Source organism: Crotalus tigris, unplaced genomic scaffold (genome assembly GCF_016545835.1).
Source record: "Crotalus tigris isolate CLP2741 ecotype Arizona unplaced genomic scaffold, ASM1654583v1 scf7180000023780.715972, whole genome shotgun sequence".
NCBI classification, from domain to species: Eukaryota; Metazoa; Chordata; class Lepidosauria; order Squamata; family Viperidae; genus Crotalus; species Crotalus tigris.
The window spans coordinates 630,505-653,330 of NW_024100181.1; the positions used below are offsets into that span (position 1 = coordinate 630,505).

General features: G+C 36.7%; 1 protein-coding gene across 4 annotated transcripts in view; it reads right to left on the reverse strand.

The window, feature by feature from the left end:
* The window catches only part of CNTN4 (contactin 4), a 175,042-nt gene that overhangs the window by 123,833 nt on the left and 28,383 nt on the right, over nucleotides 1-22,826 (reverse strand). For all 4 annotated transcript variants that reach the window (XM_039321679.1, XM_039321681.1, XM_039321678.1 and 1 more), the window contains exon 2: nucleotides 466-669. In XM_039321679.1, the coding sequence (XP_039177613.1) occupies nucleotides 466-669 (204 nt within the window). The remainder of the gene's footprint in view (nucleotides 1-465; nucleotides 670-22,826) is intronic.

Consider the following 22,826-nt stretch of genomic DNA (forward strand, 5'->3'; position numbering starts at 1 on the left):
AGAAGGCGTGGGATCTGATCCTTTATAGCAGGGATCCTCAACCTTGGCAACTTTAAGACTTGTGGACTTCAACTCCCAGAATTCTGGCTGAGGAATTCTGGGAGTTGAAGTCCACAAGTCTTAAAGTTGCCAAGGCTGACGACCCCTGCTTTACAGAATTATTTGATCTAGATGACAGAGACTAGATTGCTAATTTTCTTGCTAGTTTATATCTACAGAAGTCCTGTAATATTCAGTTTATTATCTAAGAAAGCATACCAAGCATAAGCATATTCAAATATTTAAAATGAATGATAATCTGAACTCTTGTTCAGGGCCAAATCTTGATAATTACTTTTCATTGTAGTTGTATAAAACATAGGTTTTTAGTATTATCCTTTAGAATTTTAGAATATTAATATTATTGTTATCCTTTAGAATTTAGAATTTCTTATGAATCTTATTACAATGTAATAAAAGTCTTACCATCATTTCTCAGGATTAAAGGCGTTGGAGGCCCTTGCGCTCTGGTATTGGTTACAGAGTTTGTCACGACACACGTATAATTTCCCACATCAGATTTCTCTACTTTAGCTATGTATAAGTTCCCAGTTTCTTGAGAAACAAAGCGGCGATTATCCTGGTGCACAAAAGTTGGATATTCATTGAAAATCCAGGCATAGATCAATTCTGAAAATAAAGCAATAATAACTATTAATAATACTGTAGAGTATACTATACTGGAAAGCAGAAGACTAGGTCATCGAAGGGGCAAACATTGATTCTCTCTCTGTAGATGTGCACACAGACTTTCCAAATTGTAAACTTAAGAAAGAGCATTGCATTTGTATTAATTTGAAGCCATTCTGATTTTCAGAGACCAACTCTGCTATTTAGGCTAACAAGGTAAAAATGTGCTTCTATACAACCCTGGGGAAATCATTCAGCAAAATAAGCACATACTTAGAGCAACAATATAAGGGGGCATCCCAGATGGTTCCTCCTCCCCAGTTATCATGCTCTTAACTCTTTCACTTCCATGCTCAATTTTAGATGACTTCTTTGGGATTGTCCTAATCTGCTGTGTTAAAATTTAATCTGCATTAAAACAAATCTCTGTCATGATGAGTGACTCCAGTTTAAACATTTGGTTTCAAAGTGTCATCATTTGTTTTCATCTCGTAGTGTGAGAGTTTTGCTTCCATTGAGGGCACTATTGTTTGTATTTAGGACATAAACTGGCTGTCAAGGATGAAAGCAGCTACGTGGCTTTGTGTTTTAACTTGCTTTTAGATTAAGGGGGAAGGTGTTACTTTCAGGTGGGTAAGGTGGAGAAACAAAACTTCTTTGATTCAGATAAAGACCATGAGAGCCTGAAGCCTTGTCAAGGATATCAGGACAGGTGTGGATGTGAAGCAGACAGTTCCCATAACAAAGTGAACTTGTTGATATGGATTACGTAAGACATTGGGGGTTTGGCTGGAAAAATTATTGTTTAAATCTATGAATTGGTGTTGGAACCTTAGAGTTAGTTTTATTTTGACATAACCATGTAGTGTATTCAATAAACAGTAAGCTTTTTGGAAATGGAAAGAATCTGGAGATTTATTTGGATGTTTGAGCTGGATGTTGATACTGGCCTTAATCTGACCCTAGAAAGGAAAATAGAAGGGAAATAAAAGAATCCTTGTGTGGAGAACTCTAAAACCTGGGCAATACTTCAATGTCACATTCCAATGCTTTCTTTTTTTGGACAACAGACAACAGGAACTCTGGATTGCTAGCTATCTAATGTATAACATTAGAAATGATGACCAGTGCATGGTTGCAGAAAGTAAACAGAGCCACAAGTTCCCTTAAACTAGCTATCTGGAAATGTTTACCAGCTAGGCAGTTTATATATTCCAGTAGAATAGAGTATATAATATGTAGCTCAAGATTGAACTGGCAAGTCCTTGTTGGTGCTCTCTGAGCTTGGCTGTTTACTTGCAGACATTTCATTACCCAACTAGATAACATCATCAGTGTGAGTGAGTGTGGGATTTGCTCCATTTATATACAATAACTTGCCAGGAACTACTAAGAAGAAAACCACACCGGCACCCATCTGGCAGGACAAGCTATTGTAAATAAACAACGAGCAAACCTCATATTCAGTGATGATATTACCTAGTTGGGTAATAAAGTATTTGCAAGCAAACAACCAGGTTCAGAGAACACTGAGGATTCCACTCTATATTGGAAACCTGTGGCATTTAAATATAAAAAGTTTCCCATTAAAAATCTTTTAACTCTCCAACTGATTGCATCTCATCATGCTGGATTTAAGAACAAATCATATATATTTCTTTTTTCTTTGATTTGCCTAATCATTTTCTTCTACAGTCATGACTTCACATACCCTGAAGATTAGAGAGGAGAAAAATGTATATTAAATGAAATATTCAAGGGCATTATGACTAATTCAACAATATTCCCAATTTATACTTTATCTTTGGAAATTATGCAACAACAGGGACATACTTTGCAAGCAACTTCCAGCACTTAGGTTTCACTATAATCTTGTTATATTAATACAAGACTATTACCCTAAACATATTAAGAAGACTATTAAAAGAATTAGAGAACCATCTGTGCAGCTTTATAGGAGTATTTTAATTCATTTTAATGAGTCATCATTGTAATTGACCTCCACTATTGTAATACTTTTTAAGATACAGGGCTCAATCCAGCAAACAGATTTCCTTCATAACAATAATTATTTCACTTTCAGATTATATGCACACATTGTATTGAAATGTTCACTAACAAAAGCATGAGAATGTTGTACTTTAATAATCACTCCCCAATGGAAACCATATTTACTGGCTTTTTAAAAGATACAATAATTATGTTTATGTGGCTTATCTAATCATTGTATTTGCACATAGGCATCTAATTATAAGCAACCCTATGCTATTGTCATGTGGATGTTTCTAATGAACAAGGTAGCATTTCTCAGCAGGTACAACACATTCCAGGGAAAAAAACCTATGTCCCTAAACCATTCATTTTTACTTTAATTTACAGTTGCTGAACAAATTAATTTGCTTTTCTCTAAATGAAGATAACTATTTGCAGTCACTGTACCTCAGACCGAGTACAAGTGATTTCTTGTAGTTGCTGTTGTTTTCCTTCCCGCATTCTCCAGGGATCATAAAGAATTTTAAACAATTCTCACACTGTGAATTAACAGATGCCACTTATGTGCATGGATCATAAGGAAGCTTGTCAGAAAACAGTGACAATGTCGATTGATCTAATCTCTCCCATGAAACTTGGCAAAGCAGGGAGTGATTTTCACTCATGGATGGCATTTTCAGACTCACGTGGTTCTGTGCCAAAAGGCATTTAAAGTTGATGATCCAAAAATGCCAAGAGGAGATCTATAATTCCAAGCGCCTTGCAGTTAAATGGAATTTTGTTGTTGTTTTCTTTTGATCCTGTGAGACAGGTTGGGCTGAGAGAGAGTGGCTGGCCCATAGTTCCCCAATGAACCTTTGTGAATGAGGAGGGACTGGAATCTGGATACCTCTGCTCCTAGTTCAGCTCTTTGACAACTGCATCATCGAATGGTAGATAACAGACAGACAATAAAAGTAGCTTGTTTGTGATTGTCTGGAAGTTGGGTCATGGCACCTGGACTTCTTTTTTTATTTGATATGCTTTGCTACTTATCCAAGTAGCTTTTTCAGCAGACCCCATAAATGTCCTCCAGGGAGATTTCATTTGTCTGAATAGGTCCTTAGGTGAGTAGGCAGAGAGTCGTTAAGGGTCATTGCTCCTAAATCCTTCTCTCAGGTGGGTTGTTAAGTGTGACCTTATTGGTGAACCCATGAAGTGATCCTGATCTTCCTGGGGACTGATGCAAGAGCAGCATAAAAAAATGGGGGACCGGTTGTGTCTGAGGCCTCCACTTCTATTGAAGGAAGGATTTTCCATTTTAGCATAAATGGATTCTCTTGCTCTTCTCTCAAATCATCTATCTTTCCTGTCCAAAATGTGAACATTATTGTCCTCAAAATAATGTCCTTTTTCTTTTAAATGAAGGTATACTGCTGATTCTGCTTGCAGACTCCGTAAACATCATGAATCACCTCAAAACACTGCAATTTTGTCCCCCTGTTTAGTGGGCGATGGCACAGAATCTTCTATAAAGATTCTATGAAGATTGATTGAGAAAGTGAGCATGCAATATACATTTTCAAAGCCAAACCCCTAAGATTCTTTTTTCACAAATCCAAATTAAATAGTGTGCTAATACCGATGTTCAAAATAGTTTTCTTTTTCTTTGAACAAATATCTGTGCCTGAACTGTAGCAAATAAGATGATCTAGGCGATTTATTCAGAAGACATATTAGAGAAATGTTATTGATTTGTTTTCTTGCTGGAATATCTTTTATCCCCAAAATCTGAAGGAGGCAACTTCCCATTCCCAATGGGTAACCTCATCATGAGAGGCTCAAGAAGGAAGGGCATTGCCTGATACAGACAATGAAGTAAACGTTATCAGAAGGATTGATTCTTGCTTTGCTCTGACATTACTTGACCAATGAACATAGAATCCCTGATTTGCCTTAGTCCCTTGTGTCTTCCTTGCAGGTATGTAACAAGATGCTAGCTAACCACCATTAGCTACAATACCTAAGAACAGAAAGAAACAAAGAACTGACCACAGACAATTGCTAAGAAAAATGTTTGTGCAGGTAAAAAAAGATTACTTTTAAATAAGCTATGCAAAAGTAAAGAATTGGTGAGAGGATGGATTGACAGATAACATATGGTGTTGCATCCTAAATTTTAGAAAGGATAAATTAATTAATCTGTCTGTCTGTCTGTCTGTCTGTCTGTCTGTCTGTCTGTCTGTCTGTCTGTCTGTCTGTCTATCTATCTATCTATCTATCTATCTATCTATCTATCCATCTATCTATTAAATTTATATTGCCGCTTACTCACACATGGTGACTCAAGGTGGCTGACAGGATATAAAAACATAATATAAAATAAATAAAAATAATAAAATAATAACCCCTTATCCTGGCGACAACACACATTCATACCAGCCACTTAATAGCCTCCATTCCCAAGCCTGATGGCCAAACCACGTCTTCAGGGCCTTGAGAAAGAGTGTTACAGTGGGGGTCAGTCTAATTTCCAGAGGGATGATGTTACAAAGGGAGGGAGCCACCTTCTTCTTGGTTCCACCAGATGTATCTCTTTAGGGATGGGACCTGCAACATTCCTTGCCTCCCTGCTCTTGTGGGTTGGGAAGATGTGACCTCAGATAACTTGGTCCCAAGCCCTGAAGGGCTTTAAAGGTGTCAACCAGCACCTTGAATTGTACCTGGAAGCAAACTGGTACCCAATGCAGATCCCACAGGAGATGTGATACATGTGCACATCAAAGTCTGCACAAAACCAAATGGGCCATTGCATTTTGCACCAACTGGAGCTTCCAGATGCTTTTTAAGGGCTGCCCCATGTACAGCACATTGCAATACTCAAGACGGGAAGTGGCTAGGGCATAAGTGACCACGAGTAGGGATAACAAGGCAAGAACCTGCCCCAGCGTCCTCCACTGGACCAGCAACCATGGCGGAATCTAACTGGGAATGAAGTTGAACATTTTTGTCTTCCAGAAATGAATTCAGAATGAGAATAATGATTCCATATTTTGCCTCCTGAATCATCCATTGGTTCCTGCTTTCCTCAACCACTCTTCTTCCAACTCACCTGTATTTCTGAGAGATCAAAGTGACTTTGCAAGATGGTGAAAATTTAACATCAGCCTATAATGGGAAGACCTTAAGCCCTTCCTCATTTCCCTCTTCTCTTCCCCGTCAATCCCAGTTTTCATTTATTCTCAATCACTGAATCAAATGTCAAATATTGTAATATCTTATGCAACTATATCAGACATTCACAAACTTTCTCAGTTCATGGCACCCTGAGTGTCACACTAATTTTTTATGGTGCCTAATTTCCAAAGTCACTGTAGCAAACTCATGAACAGCTTGGTTTATTAAATAGTAAAATATCCTATGGCACCCCGTGAGTTCACTGTGACACTCTGGGGTACTGTGGCACAAAATTTAAGATCCTCAGAACTAAGTCAAAATCCAAAAATAGTGAAATCTGGCTTGAATACTAAGTATCATGCACAGGCTTAGTCATATGAGGACAATCTAATGGAATGGAGTGGGGGGGGGGAGTAAGGAAGTAATTGCAGAATGAAAGAAGTTCCCTTTCAGTAAGCAGAAAAATATCAGTCCTTCAGTTGTAGCAGTAGGCAATTAATAATCTTCATTTACAGGCAGAAGTTATTTACAGACTATCACTCCCTTGGTAGTACAAATATACCCAGAAGGCATGCAACTGACAACCCTCAGTCACTAGGTAGGCCGTCAGTTGCCCTGAGATCTGAAGTCAGAAGCAAGTGATAATTCCAAATAGAAAGAGGAGTGTGAATGGAGACAAATGAAGATGAGCTGATACATCCTGAGCCTAATCTGGAACGGCAACCCCATTTATGAGTAAACTCTCTACCTGATACTAGATTTTATGCTTCCTTGATTTTCCCCATTCCACAACACTTAACATTTTTAATTATTTAAGTTAATGGATTCTGATCCTATCTAGGGGTGTCAAACTCGCCACATCATGTGACATGTTGCGGTGTATCGTGACGTTTTTTCCCTTACTGGAGCTGGGGTGGGTGCAGCTTCCGTGTGATGCATTCGGTCCATGGGCCGGCAGTTTGACATCCCTGATCTAGACAGTAGCTTCATTTGTGCATAGAATTCTGAACTAAAATAATGGTAGTATATTATTCTATATGGATGAAATTCAGAAATGTTCAAGATAAAGTATAACAGAAAAGAACAAAAAGCTAAATATAAATGCAAAATATGCAGTTTGAGTCCTATAGGGATGCCAATGTACTATTTGTATCTTTTTCAAACTCGGCATATTTCTTCTAATAAGGCTTCACCTGCTAATTGCTCTGAAAATGACAATTGCTGTCCCATAGGCAATTTGTAACAACTGAATAAACAGACTCTTAATATACAGCATGAAATGACTTTGAGCCAATTTGTCGAGTAACGAAAAGATAGGATTAGAATTTATAACAAGATGTTTGGCAGTATGGAGGACCTGTGCATGGTAATAGGACATTTCATAGTTATCAAATAGACAACACCATATAAAATGCCAAACGTTCTTAGAACGGTTTAGCATTTTTAAATTAATACAAACATTAATTTAATTTGTATTAATTTAATTTACTACAAACACTAATATGCTTATTAGAACTAGTTGATTTGTTCTTAAAACATCATTGTGGATTTCTCCTATTTTTCAATATTGTATTTTGTCAAAAGTAGCCTTCCTAAAGTCTATTTCCTAAATGTAAACATGGATTCTGTAGATAATGATATTATTTTCATTTCTTGTGTCCCAAGCATTCAGCTCGATGCTACAATAATTAAGATATTTTCAAAACTAGCAACGGATTGTGATGTATTTATATTTTTAAAAATGTTTATTTATACTTTCTATTCCATTCTTCTTTCTGCAGCATTTCTTCTATATTAACAATATCACTTTAATAAACAGATGTACTTATAGAAGGTGGCTTTCTAGGAATAAAACATTCTATTTATGGAAATGAAGGTAACGCTGAACTTAAGCCAACTTCTTTTTCCTATCAAAAAGACTATTGTACCATGTCAACCTGTTGTTGCAAACTTCAGATAACTCCTATCTTGCAGATTTTGTCTTCCTCAAAAAATATGTAACATTTTTATATGTATTCCTGTGTGTGTGTGTGTGTGTGTGTGTGTGTGTGTGTGTGTGTGTGTGTGTATGTGTGTGTCTATCTACCTGTATCCACTCTGATCCACATAGTATTGTGCTACAAGCTCTCTCCCTTTTGGGTATCTCTAAATCCTGATGTGCAAAGAGACAGGACTTACGTCATGACACTACTTTCATAAGTCTGACTTCCCTTGTCTTATCCCACAGACACCGCTGGATATATATCTTGCAGAAGCTGACACACATACACAATACTGAATAACTGATTCAAATAATAATTATGTCTGAAATATAACAGGCTCCTTTTATAAAGCTACTTGAGCCCTAATTAGTTTGATTGTTTTATGAACCTTAGCAAGAAATGTTAGCATTTCTTGACTAACATACAGTACTCAAGACTATTACTCATATTTGTGTTTGCCAACAACTTTGTGTTCAATGTCAGAAGTTATTATAACATGTTAAAATTGCAAAGCAATAAAGCAAAAACGAGGCAGTGTCGTATTTGAAAACAATGTAGAAGTACAGGTTCCTAGAAATGACTAGAAATTCTGCTTCTGCCATTAGAGAACAATGTTATTAGGTGAATTAGCAGCCAAGTCAAAGACTATTCAGGAATCTAGATCATTGCAAAATAACATGGTCCATTTATATAATAAATACTTTGTATTATATGCAACACTGATAATCAACTGGTTATACAAATCACATACTTCCAAGATTAATTCATTGTTATAAATTTAGTAGGGACTGTCAAAGCTCAAAAGATGTTGAGAAATCAATTTGTGATAGTACATTAGACCTAACACATGGATATTTAAGTAAAATATAACTGTTCATTAATAATCAATCATGAAGACATAAAATTATTATATTCTGAGAACATGACATTTTCTGGACTGTTTCAAGGTATTTAAGTTTTGGGGGTTTTTTTAATTTTTTATTTTGTTGGATGTAGAAATGACAAGGTATCCAATCAAATAATATTATTTTACAGTGTTTTGCAGACACATTAGAAGCATCTAAAACCCTCGAATTACTGTTTCTTTTAACAACAACAACAATAATAATAATAATAATAATAATAATAAAAGTTGGAAGGGAACTTTCAGATTATTCTAAATTTCTAGTATGCTTTTTAAATAAACAATTAAAGATTACCACTTGTGGTATACAAATTGTTCACAAGAATGCTGAAATGAAAAGTCCTATTTTAATAAATCCATGGCTAAGGCTTCAAATATTAAGTATATATCTTACTACTCAACCAAAGATTCTTCTTCAAATTTACTGGATACCCCAGTAAATTCCTTGATTACGGTATTGTTTTCTGCTTGAATTTCCCCCCGGTATTAATCTCTGCCTATTTTAGTATGTCTATTAATGGCTGATGTCATTAATGGATGGCTATCTTAGATCCATAGCTGGATGTCTATTTGTCACCTAGCAATAGATATCTAGAAATACAATGACTCATTTCTCTGAATACATAACTACGGATGGATGTCTATGGTTCCAAAGATGAAGGTCCATCAGTAGATGCAGTTATTAACCATATTTACATACCATTAAAATAATAAAAAACTAAAAAGGAAACAAAAAGACCAGAAAATATCTTTTCCAGCAACAGAATATATCATTTTATTACCCCCAACACATTTTCAATAATTGATATGATCTGCATCTCCAAGAGTTTGGCAAATACATTTCAAAAGTGCAAACCTACTGAATCTTTTTCAGATCATAATCCAGTTCTTTTGCTATTAAAAGAAAAACTTCAAATTGTAGACTAAATGAAGCTATTTTACAGAAGGAAAATGTTATAGAGGACGTGTGTTGTGGGGTGTCCCAGGACTCTATTCTGGGTCCAGTGCTCTTCAATATCTTCATCAATGATTTGGACAAGGGGATAGATGGGGAACTCATCAAATTTGCAGACTACACCAAGCTGGCAGGAATAGCAAACACTCCAGAAGATAGGCTTAAGATACAGAAGGATCTTGACAGATCTGAACATTGAGCAATATCTAACAAAATGAAATTTAATGGTGAAAAAAGGTTCTACATTTAGGCAAGAAAAACCAAATGCACAGGTATAGTATAGGTGATACCTTATTCAATAGTAATAACTGTGATAGGGATCTTGGAGTCCTAGTGGACAATCACTTAAATATGAGCCAGCAGTGTGCTGCAGCTGCCAAAAAAGCCAACACAGTGCTAGTCTGCATTAACAGAGGGATAGAATTAAGATCACACAAAGTGTTAATATCACTTTACAATGCCCTGCAGAATACTGGAATACTGCATCCAGTTTTGGTCATCATGATGTAAAAACAATATTGAGACTCTACAAAGAGTGCAGAGAAGAGCAACAAAAATGATCAGGAGATTGGAGGCTAAAACATATAAGGAATTGGGTATGTCTAGTTTTAGGAAGAGAAAGACTAGGGTGACATGATAGCAGTGTTCCAATATCTCAGGGGTTGCCACAAAGAAAAGGGAGTCAAGCCATTCACCAAAGCACCAGAAGACAGGACAAGAGGCAATGGATGGAAACTAACTAAAGAGAGAACTGAGGAGAAATTTCCTGACAGTTAGAGCAATTAATCAGTGGAACAACTTGCCTCCAGAAGTTGTGAATGCTCCAACACTGGAAGATTTTAAGAAGAGATTGGACAACCATTTGTCTGAAATATATAGGGTTTCCTGCCTGAGCAGTGGTTCGGAATAGAAGATCTCCAGGGTACTTTCCAACTTTTTTATTATTATGGATCATCGCACAGTCAGCCAGATGTTCAGACAGGATTTGGCATTTTGTCTACCTATCAAGTCTTTACCCAGGACCTGGGATAGGCAGTTGTGGATGTTTGATGGTATTACAGATATCGTCGCAGGATGGAAGCAGTTCCTAGTAAGGCTGCCTTTTGCAATTGACTAATAGCGAATTTGTCAATGCCAATAGTGTTCAAGTGGTGCTCCAGTTGTTTTGGGATTGCACCCAAGGAGCCTTTTACTATTGGTACTACCCTTGCTTGCTTTTGCCACAGTCTTTCTATTTCTATTTGTAGGACTTTGTATTTTGTTATCTTCTCCAGTTCTTTCTCGTCTATTCTGCTGTCTCCAGGCACTGCCACGTCCACTTATTATTATTATTATTATTATTATTATTATTATTATTAGTAGTAGTATTAGTATTAGTATTAGTATTAGTATTATGTGAACTTCAGTCAACGGAACATTCAAATTGGCTGGCGCTGATGGTTGACATGGGTTGCTACCAACATCGTAGGTATCAACCAGGTACTTCCTTAAAATGTAAGATATTCCGAGTAGTGCAGTTTTTTGTAGTATTGCTGGAGTTATTGCAGGAAGCTGCAGTTTCTTGAAATATTTTGCAAAGTTTTTGGACATAGTTCCCAGTGCCCCGATGACAATGGGTATCACTGTTACACGTTTCAACCATAATTGCACAGTTTTGATGGCCAGGTCGCAATATTTTGTAATTTTTCCAGTTTTTTTTCTTCGACTCTGGCATCTCCTGGTACAGCGATATGAATCAGCTGTACGCTTCAGTTTTCTAGAACTGCAATATCTGGCATGTTGTGTTCCAAATGGCGATCTGTCTGTATTCGAAAGTCCCACAAGATCTTCACCCTCTCATTCTCAACAACTTTTTCCACCCTATGTTCCCACGACTTTTTGGACACAGGCAAGTCGTATTTTTTACACAATGCCCACTGGATTAATTTAGTAACCTGATCATGTCTAGCTTTGTAGTCAGTTTGCGTGATTTTGCTGCACTCACATATTAGATGTGAAACAGTTTCAACTTTGTCATTGCAAAGTTGGCAATTTGGATTGTCAGTGGATTTTTGTATCTTCGCTTTCATGGCATTAGTTTGTAATGCTTGTTCTTGAGCAGCCAATATTAAGCATTATTATTATTATTATTAATTGTGAAAATAAAGAGAAAAGAAAATGATACAGATAATTCAGGAGGATGATACAATGCCAACAGATAATGACTCTATTCAAAAATCTTTTTATAATTTTTTTTCTAGCCCTTATAAGAGATAGGAAGTAAATATGCAAAAAATAAATGAATACCTACAAAAATATTTACCAAAGTTTTCAAAAGCCCAAAGACTACCTATGAATGAATTGATAACTACTTTTGAAATATTAGATGCCATTAAAAAAGACTAAAATAAGTAAAACACCAGGTCCAGATAGTCTTTCCAGTTAATACTATAAATGCTTATTCAAAGAATTAAATAGTTTTACTGTATATATCTCAGCAATTCCAGTTGTGCCCTTTACTGGATCAGCAGTCCCTGTGTTCAGTCACTCAGACTCTGTTCATCTCTTGGTTTGACTGCTATAATAAACTCTGCATGTGGCTAGCCTTGAAGAATATTCAGAAGCTTCATTTGTTGCAGATAGTTCTAGGGGCCTTAGACTAGCCCAAGGGTAGAAAACCTTGGCTCTTTTATGACTTGTAGACTTCAATTCCCAGAATTCTTGAACCAGCCATGCTGACTCAGGAATTCTGGGAGCTGAAGTCCACAAGTCATAAAAGAGCCAAGGTTCTCTACCTTTGGACTAGCCCATGCAACACCTCAGTTACGTGAGTTGCACTGGCTGCCAGTATTGATTATTACCTGTAAAAATGCTTTATGTGGCATGGGTCCAGGGTTTATGTGGCATAGGTTCAGGCTACCTGAGGAACCATTTCACTCCAATGGGATTGGCTGGCAGAAAGAGCATGCTGCAGATCTTGTTCGTCAAGAAATTCTGGCTTGTAGCGTCCAAGAGAAGAGCCTTTTCTGCTGCAGCTCCCATCATCTAAAATATAGTATTCCTTGCGGTGAAGTCCATCTCCCACCCTTTTAGTCTTTTATAAGAGCCTCAAGATCTAACTCTACTGGCTGGCCTGCAGCCCAGATGAGGGCATGGCATACTGGAGTGCCTTACAGGATTACCCCACACTCTCTCCATTGAATAGTCCCCCTCATTTTAGCTACTTTTCTGTTGATTTTAATGTTATATTTATTCTTCTACTATTTTAATATTTTATCATATTTTTATCAGATTGTAAGCCACCTAGACTTCTAGGACTGTAAGATGAATGAAATATGAAACAAACAAACAAACAAACAAAGCCCAGTTGTCCTATTGCCAAAGGAAAGTCAAGATAGTATTTTGATGAAAAATTATAGGCTGATCTTACAACTAAATAATGACAAACGTTTTATGGTAATACTGGCTGAAAGATTGAAGAAATTCTTACAGACCTTTATTCATGAAGTCAAATCTGGTTTTCTGTCAAAAAGACAGTTGAGAGACAATATGAGAATAATCTTGAATGTCATTGAATATTAGCAGTGCCATAACGAGAAACAAGCATCACTAGTATTTTTGGAGGAAGAGAAAACCATTGACACTTTAAATTAGGTCTTTATATTTAAAATTTTGGGCAAGGTGGACTTTGGAGAGAAATTTATTCAAGAGTTTTGTTCAATTTATACATCTCAGCAAGCTCATATTATTGTCACTAGTGTTTTAACCAAGCCATGTGAGATTCAATAGAGTTCAGGACAAGGATGTCCCTTGTCTCCATTGTGCTTTATTTTAGTTTTGGAGGGTTTGAGCAGAGATATTAAACAAGATGAAAAAAGCAGTGGGTGTGAAAATTAAAAATGAGAAATACAAATTGAGAACTTTTGCTTTTACAAGATTCAAATAGCGGTGTGGAATATTTAATGAAGAAGCTGAATGGCTTTGGAACTTTAGCTGGCTTTAAAATAAATAAAGAGAAAACAAAGATGCTGGTGAAAACAAAGATGTCTGATCAAGACCATGAAACTTTAGTGAGAAAGTCAGATTTCAAGGTGGAAAAAAAACATTAGAGTCTGGTTCTCAGGGGGGTGAAGCCCTGCTGCAGTGGGGGTGAATGTGGTCTGGGGGCCCACATTAAGGGTGTCCTGGCTAGTCAAGCCTGTCCCTGGGCCCGCCCTTGTGGCTGATTCTAGTTGGGAAATTCCCCTGGGGGGAGACCAGGCCCTTGGGGCTGAGGCACAATGTGAGGAAGGGGTTCAAAATTGGGCCTTCCCGTTGTGGCTGTCTGACCTGGGGAGGCCGCTCTCAGTCTTTGGGACTCCTCCTCCCTCATCTGTGGTATATTGGACTCCCTGCTTGGCCGGGCTCACTTAGTGGTGCTCTTTCCACTTGCCTCTGTTTGATGTTTCCTCTTGGCCGGCTCGCTGGTGGTTTTCTCCGCCGTGATGAGTCTGCTCTGGGCTCAACCTTAGCAAAAACGCCCCCCCTCGGCGTTGTAAACTTGCCAAGGGAGCCACAGAGATGATTCGGCCTGTGAGGGGGGTGGGCAGGGGAATGGTGGGCACTGCGTCCCTTGGGAGCGAGCTGGCCCTCCCCCAGTCCAATCCGCTGTGGAGATGATATAGTTGAATCTCGAGGCCTCTGCCTCCGATGATCATACACTGCCCTCAGGAATGAGTTAAGGCAGTCTGGGCCTCAGTCACATACAAAGTGGCCGCCGTGAGTCAATTCAAAATGGCGGCCGCAGAGTTCACGCCAAAAAAACGGCCGTTAGAAGAAGGCCTTGAGGCCTGAGGCCTAAGCTGCAATGAGCCCTCGTTCCGAGGAATCGCTTGGGCTCCTAACGCAGCAAATGGATTACAATTAGGTGAGCTGAGAGAGGCTGAGACAGGCCGAGGCCTAGTAAGGCCTCCAAGCTCTGAAAATTGGATCGGTGCCAAAAACTTTCTCCTGCTGCTGGGGCGGTCTGCTGAGGCCGAGGGACCTAGAAAAGGCTCCCTCCAGGCCTGATGAGCCTCGTCGTCCTTTGCGGAGCCCCCCAGTCAATTGGCAAGCTTACCCCTGCCTCTAAGGCCTCCAGGCTCTGGTTAGGAGAATGGAGCCTCTGATGCAGGGGAACGGCCCCTGGTAGGAGATTTCTCTTGCTTCTGGGAATCCAATTTTCAAGTTGATTGTGAAGCTGAAAGGCTCTCAAAGGGAGAAAGGGAAAGTTTCCCCCCCCCCAAAGGGAGGTTTGTCAGCCTGTCAGCCTGCTAGGCTACAGGTTGGGAATAAAATAAAATAGGAATACACAGTCTTCTGCTCCAGGAGTGAAGAAAAAACGCGTCTTAGAGCAAAGAGACTAAGTCTAAAACTGGGGTGCAGTTGGCACAGAGGGGGAGTACTAAATTTCAGACTTAGTCTAATTGGAGAAGATAGATTAAGACAACCCATCCGTGGGTTCTCCATCCAATCATGCTGGAGAACAAAGATGCTGGTGAAAACAAAGATGTCTGATCAAGACCATGAAACTTTAGTGAGAAAGTCAGATTTCAAGGTGGAAAAAAAACCAAATGTCTTGGGGTGACATCGACAAACACAAACTCTAAGTTGTTTCAGAATAAGTGTCTGGAATAATATCAAAAAGGCTTTATCAAGATTGGATAAATTGCTGCTGTTTGTTTTAACTTTGGAAATATTGCTGATTAAAATTCGAGAATCACAGCAAATAAAAGGGATAGAAGTTAATAAAAAAGAATATAAATTAAGGGCCTTCGCGGATGACTTGGTGGTTACCTTATCCCAACCTATTTATTCTGTAATAGAACTACTACAATTGATACATCAATACGGACAGGTTTCGGGTTTTAAAATTAATAATAATAAGACTAAAATATTGCCCAGAAATATGAGTAATCTGGATAAGCAGATTTTGGTTAACCTGACAGATTTTGAGGTTGTTAATAAGGTGAAATACTTGGTGGTTATTTTACCTGTTTCTAATGTAAAATTGTATAAAAATAATTATGAACGGTTGTGGGTCAATATACAAAGAGATTTGAAAAATTGGGAAAAGTTGCAATTATCTCTTTTGGGAAGAATTGCGGCGATTAAAATGAATGTTTGCCAAAGTTTCTTTTTTTATTTCAAATGATACCTATTTTAAAGAATGAGGTTAATTTAGATGAATAGCAAAAAGGTATTAATAAATTTATCTGGGCAGGGAAAAAACCAAGAGTAAAACTTAAAATTATACAAGATATTCGCGAGAGAGGTGGACTCAAGGTACCGAATTTGAAATTGTATTATGAGGCTGTGGTTTTAACATTAATAAGTGATTGGGTTAATTTAACAAATATAGAAATACTCCTCTTGGAGGGTTGGGATTTACTTTTTGGATGGCATGCCTATTTAATTTTTAATAAAAAGGTCGATAGGGTTTTTAAATCTCATATTATAAGGATTTCTTTACTTTGGGTTTGGAGGAAATATTATAGAAGTGACTTTAAAATTCCATTATGGGCTATACCATGGCATGCGATAGAAGGGATAAGGAGAGGAGTTAAGATGGATAGTGTTTCTTACGCACAATTACTTAGATGGGATGGTAAAAATTGGCAGTTAAAATCTTTGGAAGATTTAACACAAGAAAATATTATTTACTCATGGTTTCAGTATAGACAAATAGTGGATAGGTGGAAGATAGATCATAATGTGGGCTTGCTTAGAGAAGATGAAAACTTGTTAAAACAAATAAAAGATCAAAGACGAACTCACATTAAGAGAATTTATGGGGTGTTAGTAGAATTGGATTCAGAAGCAGAATTAGTCAAAGAATGTATGATTAAATGGGCACAAAATTTTGGTGAACCAGTTCTACTAGATACCTGGGAAATTATTTGGGTGAGGAATGTCAAATTTACACAAGCTCAAAACTTAAGGGAGAATTTTTACAAAATGTTTTATAGATGGCACCTTGATCCACAAAAAATGTCTCGCATGTATCCTGACTTACAGCCTAAATGTTGGAGATGCGGATGTTTGGATGCTACTTATTATCATATCTGGTGATCGTGTAAAAATATAAAAGCTTTTGGGATTAAGATATGGTGGAATATTCAAAGAATTTTTAGAAGGAGGGTAAAATTTACCCCACAATTGTTTTTGTTAGGTATTGTTATTGATTGTGATACTAAAGAGACCATATTGATGTTAAATTTAATTACAGCCGCAAGGTTGTTAGTAGGGCAATGTTGGAAGAAGGAATCTTTGCCTACTTTGCAAGAGTGGTTTTTTAAAGTTTCTTATTTGGCGGAAATGGCAAAGATTTCGGCTTTTTTGAAGGATCAATCGCAAGAGAAGTATTTTGTGGTATGGAAAAAATGGATAGATTTTATACAATATAAGTTGGATATAAAAATATTATTTAGTTTTTCAATAACTTATATTTAAAATTTAAAATATTTTATAGACTTTATTCTTTTTTATTTTTATTTTTTATTTTTATTATCTTTTCTTTTATCTTTTTCTTTTTTCTTTATTCTTTTTTCTTTAAAGCATTTTTCTTTTGGTATTTATGTTTTTCTATATATATATATTATTGTTAATTATTTTATAATTTGTTCAATTAATGTATTTAGATTTATTTATGGTTTATATCTTTTTAAAGATTTTTTGAAGAAATTTCAATTAAGCCTGTATTCAGCTCTGGGAAGGTCGGGGGAGGGAATGAGAGGTTTGGGGAGGTTTGGGGAAGGGTTGTTTTGTTTTTGTAAAATTTTAAAAAAATTTCAATTAAAAAAAAAAGATTGGATAAATTGCAATTACCTTTGTTGGGCAAAATCTCTGCAATTAAGATGAATGTTTTATCAAAGAAGTTTTTATTCCAGACATAACCAATATTGATGACAGATGTTTCAATTAAACAATGGCAAAAGAATTTCTAACTTTATATGACAAAGGAAAAAAAGAGAATTAAATAAAAACTCCTGTAATACGCTAAAGATGAGGTGATCTGAGTTTACCAGATGTAGAATTGTATTTTAATGCTTGTCATTTGGTCTGGATGAAGGACTGTGTCAAACCTGCCACAGCTTAAACTCCTGAATAGAAATGATCCTGGGCTCCATTTGTCACCAAATAGTAACAGAGCACAAGCAAGCATAAGGTAGCAGTGGATAGACTGGGTTATTTTAAAAAAAACAAGAAGTTATTAGATTTAGAGGGTCACAAATTCAGCTATGGGTGGCACAACTACCTATAGTATGATAAGGTTAAAATAAATACAGGTTTCAAGAAATATTTTGTTAGGTGTGTCATTATGAGAAATTAGAATAAATATAAAATAAGGCTGTCTTCTAAGAAACCTGTTTGGCTATCACCATAGGAAACCTTTAATAGATAAGAAATGATGGTGAGACCAAATTGGTAGACCTTTAGTAAAATAATATCTTTTACTCATAGTGAATCTAATCTTAAGAGACATCGGAATTAGGATTGTCTGTCACATACTTACAACTAAAAGAAAGCTATAATTTAGATAAGAAAAGTTATACTTTAGAATCTGCAAAAAGTGAATTTGAAATTGCATCATTGATAATGATGAACTAAGGTTTTGTCAGGTTCCCAAACCCTTATTGTCTTCCTTGCATATATACTCTTATGCTCTTGTTTTGGAGCCTGCCATTCTGCTGGGGGAATGGGGGGATATTTGCTTTCGCTTTGAATAACGTTTGCTTTCTACTTTTCTTCTCCCGCCTCTATCCACTTGAGAAAGGAATGTGTCTCCCTTATTATGGAGACGGTTTCAGAGAAAAGAAACTGTAGAAGACCTTGAAATGCGTGCCAACTGTGCCAGTTACCCGCACATCGTGCCACCTGTGGATTGGCTGGAATTCAGATGGACATAATGACTCTGGTGGGAGGAGGAATATTGCTGGTTTAACTATACCATTTAAGCGGAATTTCCCCAGATCTTGCCTTGATTTCCCTACTGTCACTAACCCCTAATAAAAGTTTCCTTTTGAGACAATGCCTGTTGAAAGAGTTCTGCTTTCTTGGGTGGCTAGCTGAGGTGGGTCCTTACAGATTTATAAAATGTTGCTGAAGTTGAACCTGGAAAATGAATATGTTAAACACAGTATGATTTAATGGGACAAAAATACTGGTTATAATATAATGCTTGAGCAGGGGGAAAATATGTGGATGAATGGATTGAAATTCACACTGAATTATAATTTGAAAAGAACATTTTTATAAAATGATATATTGTTGGTACTTAATGCCTGAGAAACTGTCTAAGAAATATAATGGTATTTCAAATGTCTGTTGGAAATATAATTGCAAAAAAGGTACTTTTTATCATTTTTGGTAGTATAGTATAGAGCTGGAAGGGACCTTGGAGGTCTTCTAGTCCAGCCCCCTGCTTAAGCAAGAGAACCTACAACATTTCAGACAGGTAATTGTCCAGTCCCTTCTTAAAGATCTCCAGTGATGGGGTGCCCACGATTTCTGGGGGTAGGCTATTCCACTGGTTGATTGAACTCACTGTCAAGAAGTTTCTCCTTAGATCCAGGTTACTTCTCTTCTTGATCAGTTTCCAACCATTGTTTCTTGTACTTCCCTCTGGTGCTCTGGTGAACAACCTGACTCCTTCTGCCTTGTGGCAGCCCCTCAGATACTGAAACACTGCTATCATGTCTCCCCTATTTCTTCTTTTCTTTAGACTAGCCAAACCCAAGTCCTGCAGCTGTTCTTCATATGTTTTAGCCTCCAGGCCTTTGATCATCCTAGTTGTTCTTCTCTATGAATTTTTTCCAAATTCTCAACATCTTTTTTGTGATGTGGTGACCAGAATTGGCTGCAGTATTCTAGGTGTGGTCTTACTATGGCTTGGTAAAGTGGTACTAGTACTCTGTGTGATCTTGATTCTATGCCTCTGTTTATACAATCCAGGATTGTATTAGCTTTTTTGGTTGCTGCTGCACACTGTTGGCTCATAGTCAAGTGAAATACTGGTGCCAGATCATTCTGGTCTTGTTTCAGAAGATTCTTAAAACAAATATAAAATTAAAACTAGAAGGTTTTTTTTTAGGACTATTGGATAAAGAATTTGAGGGAAAAATGGAACTTTTTTACTATATATATTGATCATGTTAGGAATCCTACATAAGCAAACATGGAAAAACTTTTCAATTCTCACGATGGAAAAAGTGATGGGGCTGGTAGAGATGGCAAAACTAACTGCTCTAATTAAAGAAAATAACATATCCAGTTTTGTTTCTGATTGGAAATCACTTTTGGACTTTATGTTAGAAAAAAATGATCTTGGGCTTTGATGATTAATTTTTTATTATAGAGATGGCTGATATTTGTTACAGGAAGCCAAAAAGTTAAGTTTGTTAACTGTATTTTATATTCTAGATCGAATAAAGTTGGAAGTCATGGGGTTTCTTTTATTTCTTTCTCATTTACCCTGTACCCCTTTCCCCTCTTTATTCCTTAATATCTTTGTATCTGTATTTTATATCATAATACATTTTGATTAAAACAAAGAAACAAGCAACTGAAACCTAGATAAGCAGGGATTAACACTAGACAAACATTCAAACAGAAAACAACACCTTAATCAAAGAGCTCCAAGGAGAGAACCACACCTCCACCAAAATTGGCAGGGCAAGGTACTGTATATAAACAGGGAACAAACTTGACACTCACACTGATGATGTTATTAGTTGAATAATGAAATACCTGCAAGCAAACAAACAAGTTCAGAAAGCACCAAGCTCTCCACTGTTCAACCCTTAGCTACGGATACCTAGGTGCTTGGCTCTGCTTGTCAACTAGTTATCTATATAATCAAAAGACTGATAACTATGCTGTGTGGTCAAAATTTAATGAAGTGTTTAAAAAAAGGGCTGAATAATTTCCTATATGTAAATATGTCTTTTCCCTATTTGTTTGTTTTTCCTTTTTATTCTTTTTTTTCTTTACTCTGTGTCTCTTTGAATACAAAGCTATTCCTCCTTGGTTGCATTTAGAAAGATAATAAAAATAGAATTGTTCTAAGGGTCATTCTAATTAGATTTGGGCCATCACTGTTTTATTTTATGAGTTGTTTCATTGTTGATTTATTTTACCGTTATATTGTTGTGATGTTATGCTAATTTTATTCCTGCTGGGAATGTTTTAAACTGTTTTTTTTTTACTTTATTGTGTTAACTGCTGAAAGTCATATGATTAACTGGGGCAGCATATAAACATAATAAGTAAGTAAATAGATATTAAAGCAATAAAAAAGAAAAGAGATCCTTTGGATTTCCAGAGCTGCCAAGATCCATCAAAAGGTTCCGTGGGCAAAATATTGGCAGTATTCTTTCTTTCTTCATTCTCCAATCTTGATTTTGATGAAGCATCTGCCCAAGATATTTACAGAAATATCTGTAGCTTTATATGATTATTTTTAAAAAGAAGCATGTGTATATTCCTTTTCAGAAATCTGGAATCATTGCATAAATATTTTCAAGGGTTGAAAAAAATAATTAAAATCTATTTTTCCCAGTAAAGAAGATATTATGGCACCTAATTGCTGGGATATATAATGTTGTTTTGGCATGTCTATCATCTCTCTCTCTCTCTCTCTCTCTCTCTCTCTCTCTCTCTCTCTCTCTCTCTCTCTCTCTCTCTCACACACACACACACACACACACACACTCCCTCCCTCAATCTCTGACTAACTGACTGACTGACTGAGTGACTACCTACCTACCTATATAAAGTTATGTTTTGATCACTGTCTAAACAATGAACAGATGCTAAAGAAGGACTATCTGCAGCTAATTTGCTCTAGTGATGAAGATTCTGGACTAGGACTGAGGAAACATGCTGTACTCCAGCATGATTGGAGAATCCACGAATGGGTTGTCTTAATCTTCCTGCTCCAATAAGACTAAGTCTGAAGTGTAGAACCACCTCTGCTGTGCCATCTGCACCCCAGTTTAGACTTAGTCTCTTTGCTCTACAGACGCATTTCTTCAGCTCCAGAAGCAGAAGTGTTCAGACAGTTTGTATAGCTAAATTTCCTATATTCCTTCCCTTATTTGAACTTTCAGATCACATTATTATCCCTTTTGGAGAAAAAGACTATATTAGCTTTCTCCAGACACCTGTCTGCCCAGCTGGGCTGACAGACTTAGCACGATAGATCGTGCATTTGCTTTCCTTAAACACAAATGATAGGAAAAGCAATTATAACCCATGACTTACATTCATTATAAAACAAAATTCAAGGCATAAAATTATTGTTATGAAAATGAGAATATTCATAATTTATTAAAAATGTATTGAAATACACGATTTTCAGATTTATGAAGTCTCCAAAGTGAAAAAAATAAATCAACATATTAATAATTCCTTTAATTGAATAAATAACTATAATCCAATATTTCACTTTCCAAAAGTGTCAAATATATATTATCTTACATACAGAAACATATAACTTTATACAATGGCAATAACTTAGCTGAAACAAAGACATAGGGTTAAAAATAAATTCATTAAAATTCTGTATCTGTAACTGACAGAATTACATCTTATTACACATTTTAAGGTTTCTTTGAGATCTCTTTATCCTTTTTGTCTATGCTATAAAAAGAATTAGTATTTGCCCAGAGGCAGCATTACTTATCTGATGAAGATTTAGCTGTTTGGTGTTTGTTTATTTTTAGTTAGTTATTTAAGATAATTTATATGGCTGCCCAACTCACTCTCAATGAGTCTGGGCAGCTTACAAATAAAGTGTTGGTGTTGGTGGCAGAGATGGCTTAATTCTTCCAAATGATGAAATTTTAGTCTGAAATGGCTTATTCCCCTTGGGTGAAGGTGGTGACACCCAAGTATGGTGTTGAATGGAGGAGAGACCAGATCAGTAACTTGGTTAGAGAGCTTGTGTGAGCCTGAGCCTATCCTATGGTCTGCCATGATGGTGGCAGCCATATTGTTTCATACCTGCTACAATGGACTCAGAGGAACAGAAAAGAATGCCGTTTGTTTCACCTTTCCATAGTTCCAGAATTTGCCATCTAATTATTAAAAAAAGTGGGTAGAGACAATGTACAAGACCTCTGATTTTTGACTGTGGTAGACTGGTTGAGGGGTGGTACAATGAATGGGA